This window comes from Belonocnema kinseyi, chromosome 10 (genome assembly GCF_010883055.1).
Source record: "Belonocnema kinseyi isolate 2016_QV_RU_SX_M_011 chromosome 10, B_treatae_v1, whole genome shotgun sequence".
Lineage (NCBI taxonomy): Eukaryota > Metazoa > Arthropoda > Insecta > Hymenoptera > Cynipidae > Belonocnema > Belonocnema kinseyi.
In genome coordinates, this window is record NC_046666.1 from 67,412,092 (window position 1) to 67,426,953 (window position 14,862).

The 14,862-nt window shown below is 30.7% G+C and overlaps 1 protein-coding gene across 3 annotated transcripts; it reads right to left on the reverse strand.

Annotated features, from left to right (window-relative positions):
• Window positions 1–6: 6 nt before the first annotated feature.
• LOC117182305 lies at window positions 7–3,197 on the reverse strand. 3 transcript variants are annotated; one of them, XM_033375448.1, is made up of 4 exons: window positions 3,124–3,197; window positions 1,868–1,956; window positions 1,260–1,676; window positions 7–883 (listed from the first exon to the last, which is right to left on the reverse strand). In XM_033375448.1, exons 1-4 carry the CDS (start codon window positions 3,133–3,135, stop codon window positions 682–684), a joined length of 720 nt encoding a protein of 239 aa, XP_033231339.1. In that variant the 5' UTR covers window positions 3,136–3,197; the 3' UTR covers window positions 7–681. The 3 variants fall into 3 exon arrangements, with proteins under 3 accessions (XP_033231339.1, XP_033231340.1, XP_033231341.1); XM_033375449.1 differs by having other exon boundaries at window positions 760–987; XM_033375450.1 differs by lacking the exon at window positions 7–883 and adding an exon at window positions 961–1,021.
• Window positions 3,198–14,862: the final 11,665 nt, after the last annotated feature.

The following is a 14,862-nucleotide window of genomic DNA, read 5'->3' on the forward strand; positions in this document are numbered from 1 at the left end:
TATATATATATATATTTTTGTTTGTAGCTCATTTGAATAATACAAATTCGGTACAATAAACAGTGTACATAAAGATCCATTTATATTGGCTTAAAGTCGGTTAAGCATTACTGCAGCTGATTTCAATCAAAAAAACTTTTAAAAATTGATCTCAGCTTATTTTGTGTGAATACAAAGTTTTCAAACACATATTAGTTTTTAAATTTCGTCAAAAAATTTTGTTTTTCATTTATTCATTTACAGCAAAATCTTTCGTAGAAATTTCCAGTAGTTCAATAACGAAAAATTTTTCTGTAAATGAATCAATGAAAAATAAGAATTTTTGACGAAATTTAAAAACTAATATGTGTTTGAAAACTTTGTATTCACACAAAATAAGCTGAGATTAATTTTGATAAGTTTTTTCGATTGAAATCAGCTGCAGTGGTGCTTCAACGACTTTAAGCTAATATAAATGGATCTTTATGTACACTGCTTAATGTACTAAATTTGTATTATTCAAATGAGCTACAAACCGTTGAGATCACATAACAAAGTTCCAGTTGCGTACGTAATACTTCGAATCTTTTTCTAGATCCTACACGAGACAACAACCTTTTACTGGTACACATAATTTTGTTCTGAAAGAAATAATCTTGTCTAATATTTATATAAATTTAAAAAGTGGCTTGATTTTAAGAATCACTTATACTGGACGGAATATGAACCCAAATTGGCCGGATTAGCTACATTGGGTGTTAAATGGCCCTCGACTCTTCTCTCAGGTATCGACGGTTGTTGTACTACCGACTGTGCAGGTTGATAATATTGTTGATACGAAGATCTGTATTGCGGTCGATACTGGGGTATAGCTGGTTGTTGGTACGGCGAGGGCACCGATTTACTGCAAGCAATGCAACAGTCAATTCAGCGTTTTATGATTCCCACGTTCGCTGCATTCAGGAGATTTGCTTGACATTTGATTCGCTCAGATTCGCTTCCTTACCTCTATAATTGTACAGTCTCGTCCATAAGTTAAGCTCTTACAATAACAGATAATTTTATTAAACTTACATGCGTATGAATAATTAATATGCATATTGATTCAATATTTCTTTGACAACTAAAAATGTTTAAATTAGTTACTCACAAATTGTACATTTCAGATGCATAAAAAAAGTTTTAAACATATCTGACTGAAGATGACTAATACTTAAAATTCATATATGATGTTGTGTTTTTCCAGCACATCAATGAAGATAACAATTTTTTATGCTTACCTTGCTGGTGGTAGACGATGGGCAATTTGTTGTTCATACGCCGGTTGTGCTGGTTGAAGTGGCTGAGGTTTTTGGGGTTGATAACCTGGTCTTGGCACCGGATCATAACGTTCGCCATTCGTGTAGCGGGGATCCGTATAGTAAATGGAAGGATCTTCTTTATACTGTCCATCGTCATCGGGTTCATTAGAACCAGCGATACTATTTCCACTCAAAGTTGACGGCGGGACATTGATGCCAGTACCGACCGGTTCAAAACCCCTTCGAGATGCTCCATATTCGACCTCTCGAATGCTTCCAGTATCATCTACGAATCCATATTTACCAAAAACTTCTCCATTAGGATGTTTGGATTCAATTTTATAAGAGCCATCGGCCGCTTCATAACCGTAACTATAACTTCCATCTTCGTTGTGCCTGAAACGTGAATATTTTCATGACAGATATTTTTACACAGATAAATAAAAATAATTGGCTTTTTTTTGGATACTAAATAAACGCATTGTCAAAAATTTGCTTTGAGTTACATTGCTTTGAAACGTCTTATGTAATGTACTAATAATTACTGTAAATACAATAGAAAACGTGCATATATGAAACTCACCCACCTGTTTATTTGCTTTAAAATGGGGACCGGCGTTGTATTGGGATCATACTGCGCTAGGCCATAACCTGCGTGGAATACAAGGAGCAACACCTGAAATACATGATGAAAAAGGTGTATACATGCACAAAGTCCATTGTATCTACGCTTTCTAAATGCCTTACGTAAAATGCAAGTCGAAGTGTCTGAACGCGATCAAAATAATCATCGTGATTTGGACTCGTGACCGCCAACAGTTCGATTCGAGCATAAAAAAATATGCTGCGATGCTTATTACTTAAATCATATTACATTTTATGCCGGAGGAGAGAAGGTATGTCCTTGAACATTTATTTGTCCTTGATTATTTACAATATCTTCCAAACTACTTCGTGAAATTATTTTCATCACTATTTTATTTAACTACAATTGAACAATAAAGTCTTGAATTATATATATATATATATATTATTGGATTCAGAAAATTTCTATACCAAAAATCTTTCCGCGTATAGGCTAGAATTTTGATAATTGAAAATAGTGAATATTAAATGAGTCTAATCTGGTTTTTTTTTCTTTGTCTAAATGTCGACAATTAAAACACATATTGCATTTTTCTAATAACTAAATTATGTTTTACATGTCACCGATCGTGAGGAATTACTCTCTGAACGAACCGGATCTATTTCGTAATTGTTGCAATCGTTTGTGGCGTTCGCCACGCCTTAATTCAAAGACCGAAACATTCAAAATGTGTATATGAAATTCCTGCACCTGTTTCTTCACTACTGTTTGCAAATATTACTGCAAAATCGATGATCAAATTATTACATTATTTCCAACGGATGTAGATAAATTCTCCGCTCATGTATAAAATGTTGTCAACAACGGAACACGCGTGCAGTTGTAACATTGTCGATGGGATCTCGCGTTGCTTATAGAGACGATAATCGTAGGAAGTAATTATACGTTTCTAGGAGAATGATTCACACAATACTAAACAGGATGCACTTCCTTATAAGCGGGAAATATTTACTTGCAAACTTTTTGAAACTAAAGCTTTTCTTTATAGTATGTATGCTATTCAAGAACACTTTCAATTTGCTTACAATATTATTTTTAAATAATGCCTTATAATTTATGCACAAGTCCAAATTTAATGTTGATTGTTGATCCTTTTCTTTTTTGCACCCACAAGTTCACTTATATTTCACCATTTTACTCCATATTTGTGTAATGTAAATGAGTTAACCCGGCGAGAGAAAAAGTCACGGTACTTACGGGAAGAAGCATCGTTATCCTCCTCGAACAGGCAAAGCCGGCAATGGTGACTGTGTTTTATAAAGATCGCCTTATGCGGCTCCACAGGTACTTATACCTATAGACCCCCTTCGGGAGCGGCCGGGTCCGCCCATAGCCCGACCCATACCTCTTCATCGACACAATGTGCAGTCAAGTCAAATAAATTTAAAAAAACACACACACAAATTCTATTAAGAAATTTGATTCTTAGCCAAAAAGTTTGATTTGCATTTGGATAGGAGCTCAAAATGATTTTTAACGATAATGAGCTTTTTTCTGTGCATAATAATTATATCTTTATTAACTTTACTTGATTTGATTTTGCATTCCTAAACCATTTCCTTCTTTGTCTGAAATATATCTTTGTCAGTGAACTGGACATTGTCGAAGCAGCCCCATCGACTTTACCGTGAAACCCTATAAAATACCTATAGAGTAGGCAATTTTTAGCAGCATATTTCAAACTGTTTTTTAATGTTATGGTTAAGTCCACGGAATTTCGTCTGAAGTGTGTTTTGGACATATTTGAGAAAAGGTGAGATTTTGGAATAATCCGAAAAAGTCGCCAAAGAATATTGACATACATATTATGAAAAATGTTTTCCTTTAAAAAAAAAAACTTACGCGTTCAATATGTCGGGAATTTTGAATAAGGGTCGAGGATTTAATTGATCGCACTTCAAACTAATTTCTTAAACCCTTCCAGGACGCGTTAATTTTTTGCTTTGGAAAAGGGGACCGGTGTGAATGATGGAAGGAGGCGTATTCCTTAAATCGTTTTTAAAAACTATAATCAGTAGTTTTTAAATTTTTTGTTATAAAAAAACTTAAACTGAATTTTTCCCGTTATTTTCGACAAATGTCTGTTTTAGGAAAAAATGTAATGATGAAAAATGCGTGTTATGATTATATCTATAACTTTAATGTACATCATTTTTATCTTGGATCAATATTTTTCGAAATTTTTCGGAAGAAAAGATTTAAAAAAGAAATAAAAGTGATTAATAACCTACTTTATATTAATTTTCTTCAAGCATTCGTTGAGGACGTTAGATTGGGATGCCAAAGGAACCCCTAGGCCAAACATCAAGTCAATATTCTTGGCTGACAATTTTGGTTAAGTTGCCTTTCATTTATTTTATTTTATTTACCAACTCGCGCAAAAATGCACTATTGAGAGCATCGTTAATTTCTCCTAGGACCTCCAAAAAATCTGAGGTTTTGTACATAATGAAGTTCCACTATGATTTACTCACTATTAAAATTTTACGAATGTGTTTCGCTTAGTTAAAAAAAATAATTACCTATAGAGTTTAGACTCATGAGAGTTATTTTGCAATAAGTTAAGATATTAACTGAAGTTGGCAAACCAATTATTTTGTATTATTTATGCATGCTCTCATTTGAAAATAAGTAGAAAATAATGGTAAGCTAACTTTAGTTAATATCTTAGCCCATTGTAAAATAACCTTTATCACTTTAAATTATATATGATATAATTTTTAAAACTAAAAAAGCCTTAATAGAGAGCAAACCATAGTGGAACTTAATTATGTGCTAAGCCTTAGATTTTTTGTATGTACCAGGAAAAAATTAGGATCCTCTGAAAAGTTAATTTTCTCGTGAATTTATAATTTTCCCAAGAAGATTTATTTATGCAAAATTTTTTTTTGACTAATATTCAGTAGATTGAGATGAAAACTCGTACGAACCAGCCTCATATTGATTTTTAACATTTTAAGTGAAGAAGTTTTTTCACAGGAAAATTTGTAAACTCGGTAAAATGTTAGATTTAGTGATCTAATGATACAAATGCTATTTCTGCTGTACTCGTGCACCGTTTAGTGCAGCTTACAACTAAAATATACATAATTTATAAAGTACTTGGTGGCTAAGCCAACTCTAATAAACTAGCATTACTAATTCCAAAATGTGAGTTTTTTTTTAAATATGCCCATAGTCGTTTCAGGTGAAAGTCAGTGGGCTGACCCTATACAAATAAACAGGAAGAAAACGAAAAACTTTCGAGATTACACTGGAACCTGGATTGGTGCACAATTTGAGTCATACCCCATGAGAAACTTCCAGTACACACTTCAATATTTTGATCCAAGTACAAAAAAATATAATTCGGCCTTCTAACATAAGAGGGTAAACTACCCTTACGTTAGTTCCACTTTTAAATTTCATGCAATGCGTATTAGTATATGTAATAAACAGTTAAATTGATGTGCAAAACAAATTTTTGTTTCCTATTGTTTTCTTCTACCACTCGTTAGGTCAAGGGGGTGAAATAACCCCTAAATTTCACCCACAAAAAGAATTTTTCAATTGTCAGTTATAAACAGACCCATAAACGAAATCAATTAACTGCCAGTTAATTATGCGTCATTTGGTAATGTTATTAAATCCGCAAGATGGTTAATTGTTTGTATTTCTTTAAAACAAACTGCGGCTTTGAAGATCATTATCGAAGAGATTATTTATATATTTGAAAACAATTTCAATGTCTGGTTTATAATCGGCGGTGTATTTATAAAATACTTTCGCTAAATTCCTTATCTCTACATAATGCATCATTCAAAATATGTTTTCGAGACGGCACTTCCTTCAGCAGTAACCATAAGTGATACTTATTGCAAAATGAATCATTTGGATAAAAGAGCGCAGTGCAGTTAGTACTGTAATACTATTTACGTTCATTTAAACTGCCGTGATTTGGAAGAACACCGCTAACTGCATTGCCTTTAAATAGCTTTGGACTGAATTCGGGGGGGGGGGGGGGGGGGGGGGGGGGGGGGGGGGGGGTTGGAACGTGAACAGTCAGGGCTATCTAAACCGTTTTCCATTGGAATGCATGATATTGCGCACTATAATCGAAAGCTCGGCTTAAACCGTCTATTATACACCAGACATTCTCATTGTTTTGAAATATAGAAATAATCTCTTCAATAATGATCTTCTTTAAAGTCGCAGTTTTTGTTTTGAATAAATGTAAACAATTAAGCATCTTACGGAATTGATAACATTATCGAATTACGCAAAAATTGTTTTTTTGGGTAGCATTTAGGGTTAGTTTTCACCCCGTTGACCTACCGAGTGGCAAATAAGAAGAATAAGCAACACAAAATTTTTTGCATATCAATTTATGTATTTATTACATATAATAATGTGCGTTGCATGAAATGTAAAAGTGGAACTAAGGTGAGGGTAGTATACCCTCTTATGTTAGAAGGGCGAATTCCAGTTTTTTACACTTGGATCAAAATACCTAAGTGTGCACCCGAAGTTTCTCCCCATCGGATTTCAAAAATAAGCTGCAATTGTTTTTTTGCAAATAATTTAGTAAATAAAATACAGTGGTAGATTACCCATTGAAGATTTTTTTTATTGAAAATGCTGAAATACGTCAACATTAACTTCTTCCTAACTTTATAACAGTGTAGTTTTTTCGAAGATTTAATGAAACTTTCAATTTTTATAAGGATACATTTGAAGAAAAAAAATAGTTTTTTCTCCCTAAAATATAGGGGAAGCATATTCAAAATGCAAAGGGAAATAAAATAAAATTGATTTTAACGCAAATAATTGATTGGTTTACGTTAAAATTGGCAAAACTAATTTTTGGGGTACATTGTAGGGGTTGTTTTCACCCCTCAGAAATATTTTTCCGCTGATAAAAAGAAACATGTGTCGCTTAGTTTTTTTTCAGATTTTTCGGACAAGTGTACATATGGAAAAAAATGATTGTTTATAACAATTTGTTGTCAGAAAAAGTGTTAATTTTAAAATATATATTTTTTAATCCCCTCTCCCACCCTGCTAATAATCGATTAAAATTTTTTTAAAATCTTTTCATACTCAAAAGACCTTCGGCTTCATGGATCTTCAAAGAGAAAGTAAATATATTCTTTGTATAAAAATATAAATTATTTACATTTGTCGCTTACTGAAATATTGATTGACTTTCTTGAATATATGTTTTTGTTTAAACTAACGTTTGCACGCATACTTCTTTTTAAGTCTTTTTGTGCAATTTTGCTACACAATTTGACTTTCTAATTTTGTGTTTTTTTCAAATTCCTTTTCAAAAGAAAAAATATTGCTATTATCTTAGTGTTCCAGCACGAATGATAATCTGACTGGATTATAGAGGGCAAACCAATCCAATATATGCACTACTTAAAACACATCTCCATAAGGAGATCTTTTTTTAGAATTACTTTTGAGTGCCTCCAGTGCTGACATAATTTATTATGCAAAAGAGCCATAAGTTAAAAATTCGATTGAATATGGTCTTTTCAATTAAGTTTTGCAATTAATTGCATCAAAATGGATTTAAGTATTTCACAAATACTTATTAAATAATTATTAATATACAGTACCCTACTTATACTTGCATTTTTATAGTTTTTTAAAAACAATTCTTAAGGTTCTTGATTAATTATTATTCTTCAATTTATTTCAACTTATTTACAACAAGGACTATTTATCCACAGAAGAAGCAAGTGTGTGAAAATTACCTTCTTTCTCCGAGAGATGTCAGCAGAAACGTTCGATTTAACTTCTTTAGAATTATTCATGGAATTATTCATATTTGTAAAATACAAAAATTCTCAATTAAGAACAAGGAATTTGTTTAATTATTTGGAATTTTGTACGCAACTATGTATTTGCATGTGTGCTTATCAAATTTTGGTAGAATTTTTTTAAATTTATTTTGTATAATTTCAACAAATTCTTTATTATAATATAAAGAACATTTTATATGCACAATTTTTTTATATATAAACTCATAAATATTAATAAATAGATGTTAATTTATACTCATTCAGTTTAAAGTTACAAAGTTTCAAATGTTTTCAAGTCTTATATCGTGAAGTTGTTTGGCTTCATACAAATTTTTATGTAAACCAAGGCAAATTTTATGCCTGGTCAAACAAGTTTTTCATATTAAATGAAAATAAATTCTTATTTCGAATCAAGGAGATTACAAAAATAAGACAAGCTACTTTCTGCACGTGTTTAATAATATACTATCTTATTTTTTAATATTTCAATAAGTGGAAAAAGCTGATTGTTATTACCAGGCTAAAGTTTAATTCAGACTTCTATGGCGAATTGTACAAGCTTTTATTTGACTTGCTCTGCGGGTAAATAGGTAGTTTTGCGTCAAATCTTGTATTGCAATTCTGCATGGACATAGGAAACACGGGACTGGGCATGCCATCCTAACTTCGGCGAGCGGGATTGAATCCACGGGAGGGGGGAGAATTCCATGTTTGTCGCGGGACATAAAAAGGTGGCGGACCTCCCCCCTCATTGCATCACCCCCGCAATGGCATGCTTAGTCCCTTGTTTCCTATGTCCATGCAATTCTGAAACACTTACCCATATCCAATCAAATGAAAACTTGGTATACATAGGTCATTTCAAACTACCTTCGGTATTCTTATCCCCGCCAACTTTATGATCAGAATTATTTCATTTGAAAATGTGCATAAATGAAAAGCTTCATCCACTGATAAAAATCAAAGACTTCACCTAGTTTTTTCTAGATATTCCATAATAATATGTAACTGGTTTTTAGCTTAACGTCTTCATAACCTATTCAAGACTTTTGAACAATTTTTTTTAATCATTTAAGTTGTTTAAAGAATTTTTTACAGATATATTTATCCTTGTTATATAAATTTGTGAATATATTTCGGGAATAGAATGCTAATTATCTCATTTTTTAGCCGAAATTAGGTTTAAAAGCGCGGAAAAAAGATTTTTGAAAGATTCTGGAAGGAATTGCGGTAGGGAAATGCTTCGAAATGTATGTAAACTTATTTTGGAAACTTTGTAAACTTCATTTATGTCGCATCATGGGATTTATTCTGTGACAATTAGTATTTGTTTAAATATTAACTTTTTATTCACTTCTAACCTCAACTAAGATCAGCATTTCTCATGAGCCAAATAAAATCCCTAGATAACAGAACAATTATTTAAAAAATATAGTCTAAATTCAACTATGTCCATAAACTATGCCCACTAGGGTGCTCCTTATATAGAGCTTTCTTTGTCATTCGTTTTCTCCCACTTGCCAAATTTGCTCGTATGCCAAAAAAAGAAAGTATAAACTAATTTAGTCAAATCGGTTAATATTCACCACAAATAATGGGCCTTAGGAAAATATGTATTACTTTTTTAATTATAAATAATTATATGTAAACAAAAATTTACGCGGGATGCTTAAAATATCTTTATAATAAAAAACTCTAAATGGTCGCAAAAATTGTATTCCATTAACTTATAAGAAAAATGGACCCAACAATTGTGGAATAGTTTAATAGTTTATTCTCAAACGAACGCAGAATCACAAAATTCAAAATTTTTAAAAAGTACAAATCGGTGGCTAATTAAAAACTCATAAAATACTGTTTTCCCAGAGTTTTCCACGTATTACTTTTAAATTCCGTGAGAAAAAAACAAACTGTTTTGCTTCAAAAACCATTTTATAATTTTATCAATCCAAAATATTAAAAAGCCAAAATAGTGGTCATTCGAAATAAAAATAAAAAAAGCTTTTTCGTACATTTTCAATGAAACACTTAAACTTTATCAGAAGAAGAAATGTTAAGTGTGCCCGATGTGAAGAAATCTGCACTATCCAGTAAGGTGCAAGCTGTATAAAATGATACAGAAATAATATTACTATTATTAATAATCATGTCCAAAACTATGCATAAATTGTATTTTTTCATTTGGGTGTAAGCACTACATTCTTCTTGTGTTTTTCAATAAAATTCGTGTATTTTTCCTTAATTTCATTCAACAATATGAAAACAAATCTATACACTATTTTATGGAATTACCTTATAGGTTCTAAATCAACATTTTTTTCTGATAAAGTTGAAAAGTATTTCCTTGAAAACTGTAATAAGCTTTTTTTAAGAATTTTTAATTAGCCGCCATTTGAGATTTTTTAAATATTTAGTATTTTTTAAATTATTAAGTAGTTCCTGAAGCTAAACAGTTTGTCTTTACAAAGTATCAAAGTATTTCGTTGATTAATGTAAAAATGAGCTTTTTTGAGTTTTGAATTAATCGCTATTTTTTCCTTTAAAATTTTAGATTTTGAAATCTTGCATTTCCTTCAGAATAAATTATTAAATTTTTCCAAAATTCCATGAGAAATTTCAACGTCCATGTTTGGTGGGTATATTGTAAACGATTTGGCTAAAATTTTGGATACTTTCTTTTTTTCTTTAGGCATACGAAAATATTCGCTAGGAAGGCAAACGAATTCGATAAAATAAGAGCCACGCTAATGTCCACCATTTTAGAATTTCCAATATTTTTTCCAAGGCAATATAAGTATTTCACACTTTATCATCTAGTAATTACAAAAGCGTAAAATATAAATGATTCAATAAGAGCGGCGCACTTGATGAATTGTTTTCTGTTTAGCATTTCAGTATTAAAGGTATAAATTTCACATTTCTGGTAAATATATATTTAAAAAATATTATATAAGTAAATTGGAAAAGAAACCATTAAACTTAATTAGTTGATAAATCTGAAATGCCACAAGTTATCTATTTCCACCTTAAAACAAAGATCAGTGCTTAAAAAGCAACCGCTGGTTGTTATTTGTAATTTCGACCCCCATTACACTTTAAGAAGCATGTTTAATAATTAACATCTTTGAAATGCAAAGTTTCCCTGTTTACGCCACCTGACTAGGATTTTCATAATGTTAGACAACCTAAATAATATCTGTGTATTAGATAGTGAAGTTCAAATTTTAGTTGACCCCTCTCCCTACACAGCCCCTTTGATGGTTGTATTGTTATTTGACACACTCTTAAATATATCACTTACTAATTGAACTTTGCATACATACGTAGGTTTTAGTTTATATTGATACCTGTAGGTAAAAAATCTCCCTTGTTGTGATCAGCTAAATCGATTACTCTAGTGTTGGTCGTCTGGAAGAACCACTCTGTTTTTTTAGTCCGCATACTTACACAAAAAATAACAGACAAGTTTTTTAATTATTATTACTCTCTGTTTTTACAGATTATTTAAAAATATTTTTAATCTCTACAATTCTTTCAAATTCACTTCAAATTCGTTGAATTATTTATGAATGCTCATGGAGTTCGAGGAATTCACGGAATTCTTCGAATTCCTTTAATTCCATAAATTCCTTGAATTCCATTCATTCTATCAATTCTTTGAATTCTATGGATTCTTTGAATTCTACGAATTCTTTGCATTCCATTAATTATTTGAATTGAATCAATTTCTCGAATTCCTTGAAGTCTACAAATTCCTTAAATTGCATTAAAATCCCCGAATTACATTAATTCCTTAAATTGCATCAATTTCTTGAATTCCTTGGATTCCATGAATTCATCGAATCCTATGCATTCCTTGAATTCTATGAATTTCACGAATTCCTCAACCCCTTTAATGGCTAGAATAACATTAATTCCATGAACTCATTGAATTCCAGGAATTTTTAAAATCCCACAAAGTCCTTGATTTCCATGCCCTTCTTGAATTCCACCAAATCCTTGAATTCCATGAGTTCCTAGAATTCTACGAATTCCTTGAATTCCACGAATTCCTTGAATTCCACGAATTCAATGAATTTCATGAATTCATTGAATCCCTTTAATGTCTTACATAACATTAATTCCATGAACTCCTTGAATTCCAGGAATTTTTAAAATCCCACAAGATCCTTGATTTCCATGACCTCCTTGAATTCCATGAATTTCTTGAATTTCATTAAATTCCATGAATTCTTGGAATTTCACGAATTCTTTTCCTTTTTCTTTTAATATTATAAATTCCCTGAATTTCACGAATTTCTGGAATTCCAGGAATTTTAATGGTCTGGTAGTCATCGAAATACGATTTAATTTTCCACATTCGATGATTTCTCCTAGAAGTTAAAGATAATAAGGCAGCATTCCTTTTTTCATAGTCTTTTTACAGGAATTTCTGAAATTCCATGAAGTCCTTGAATTCTGCCCATTCCTTGAATTCTTTAAATTCCTTGAATTCCGCAAGTTCCTTGAGTTCTGTAAATTCTAAGAATTCCTTGAATTCCATGAAATTCTGAAATTTCTTACATTATATGAATTCCACAAATTCCTTCAATTTCAAGAAATTCTTGAATTCCTGAAATTCCATGAATTCCTTGAATTTTTTAATTCCTTGCATTCCTTGAATTCCATGGATTTCTTGAATTCTACGAATTCCTTGAATATCTCGAATACTTTGAATTCCCCGAATTCCTTAAATTTCATGAATTTCTTTGATTCTATGTATTCCTTGAAATCTGTGAATTAATTTAGTTCCATGCATTCCTTGAATTCTTTCAATTCCTTTAATTCCGCAAGTTCCTTGAGTTAGGTAAATTCTATGAATTCTTTGAATTGCATTAATTCCTTAAATTTCTTGAGTTCCATGAATTCCTTGAATTCTATAAATTCCTTGAATTATTTCAGTTCTTTTAATTCCGTAAGTTCCTTAAGTTTGGTCAATTCTATGGATTTTTTGAATTACATGAATTCTTTAAATTCCTTAAAATGGTTGAATTTCATGAAATCCTTGAATTTGATCACTTTCTTAAATTCCTTGAATTCCATAAATTTCTTGATTACTTTGAATTCCATCAATTATTAAAAAGATTACATAAAATACAAAGGAATTGTAGTGAAGTTCAAATATTTCTAAACAGTATACTAAACCAGAAAGTAATAATTACAAAACCTGTCTACTGTTTGCCCAATGAAAGAAAACGGAGTGCTTCTTCTAGACGATCAAGGCTATAGTGGTCGTTTTAGAGTATTTACTCTCAAAATTTGAATTAATAGAAATTCTACTAATTCATTCAGTACACTTCATTTTAATTGATGAATCAGTTATTTTCAGAAGTTTACTAATTTTAACAGTAAAGAAGCCCGCAACTGAAGTTAATCAGTTCTACCGTAATTGTAGTGAATCAATTTTAGACTTAGAACAAATTGAAAGAGGAAAAATTTCTATTTAGGATTTTATTTATCCTCCAATATTATTTGTAATATTGAGGTTTAACTAAAAGTTTAATTATTAATTTTTCCTCAGAATATATAAACTTAGTGTATAACAATACACGGGTGTAAATGTTGTCAAGTACTGAGAGTAATTTACAAATTAATTTTACTCATGTATTGTTATACACGTTTCATTTGAAAATATTTTATTCTTTCCATTACATTTTAATTTTTCACCTATACTCGTGTCTTCACTTGAGAGTGAAGAAAACTTATTACATTTGTATCTCATTGATAACATTCTGTGACTGAACGTCAAAAATTTTTTGAAGGTGATAAAGAAATGTATATCTTTGTGTGAATAAAATTTCATGCAAGGTAAGTTTACTTTCAAAATTATAAAATATTTGAAGCTATTACTATTATGCATATAACAAACAATAATGTTTTCAAAAACTTGCTAAGATTCAGTTAAGAGAAAAATGTATAACACGCGTATTTTCTAATGAACAGTTTATTTTCATTGAATTCCACAAACTAACCTTTATTTTTTTAAACAAAATTTTAATGAACACAATTTATATACCTTCTTGTCAATCTTATGATAATTACTTATTTTACTTGCTAGAATTGTTTTTAATGTCCATTTAGAATTCCACGCAAGCGCAGTAATACAAGGCGCCAAAATTAGGTATTTTAACTTCAACCATTAGCTAACTTCAGTTCGTTAAAAGCTGAGGTGAAAACAATGGATCAAATGTGGGGAAAAAACTTTATATCTGTAATATCGTTGTAATTTATAATAATTAGAATAATTTTATTATTTTATTAAATATAAATTAAAAAATAGAAACTATTTTTCAAATACGCTTATATATAAAAAATTATCTTTTATGAAGATATTAGCAAAATAGGGCAAGATTGAACTAAATCCCATGCATTTGGTCCCTTGTTTTAACCTCAGCTATCTACGAAGTGAAGTTAGCCTCTTGATTTGAAGTGAAAATGCCTAATTGGCAGCAGGCGACGGAAACTAGAGAATAGAAAAATGACAAATTTTGAGAAATTCAGCTGCAAAGAATTGTGCAAGGGATTGCTATAATTAGGCATCGTCGATGATAAAGTTATCGAAAAATTGAAAGGTAGTAATTTTTAATTGAATATTTATGCACAAAACCATTTAGCATTTTAAAAGTTTATCATCCCTTAAAGGACCTTTGGAATTATTGCGAAGACGGATTTTCCTGTTTTTTTCTAATTGTTTTACGTTTATTTTACATTCTCATTAATGATAGAGTAATAATCGTTCAAAATTTCGCTCTTTGGTTTTTAACGGATCTTTATGTTTCGGTACTCACAGAGTCCAAAAGTCATAACATTTTGGTGGTATCTAGCTGTATGCTTACCTGAATGTTGTAGGATTTGTTCAATCGCGTGAGCCATTGATACACTTTTTAAAGGTCCTCAAATAAATTGTATGTTCATTGACCAGGTATACGTCCAACCAAAATTAAAAAATGTTAAGCATTTTAAGAATTTAAAAATTTTTTTTTTTTCCAAATTTCAGAAATGTTTGTTAACGTTTCATATACATGGGTGGAAGACTTGCAACATATGTACTTTTATATAATTTTCAAAAATATTTGTTTGGCAGATTAGGAAATTTGATCAAAAGTTT

Bases quoted from the DNA above. Each gene is read 5' to 3' on its own strand.
- LOC117182305 (XM_033375448.1), bottom strand. The intron at 1,677-1,867 runs GTGGGTGAGTTT...TTCACGTTTCAG, and splicing joins ATTTTAAAGCAAATAAACAG to GCACAACGAAGATGGAAGTT. The intron at 884-1,259 runs GTAAGCATAAAA...CATTGCTTGCAG, and splicing joins CATCGTCTACCACCAGCAAG to TAAATCGGTGCCCTCGCCGT.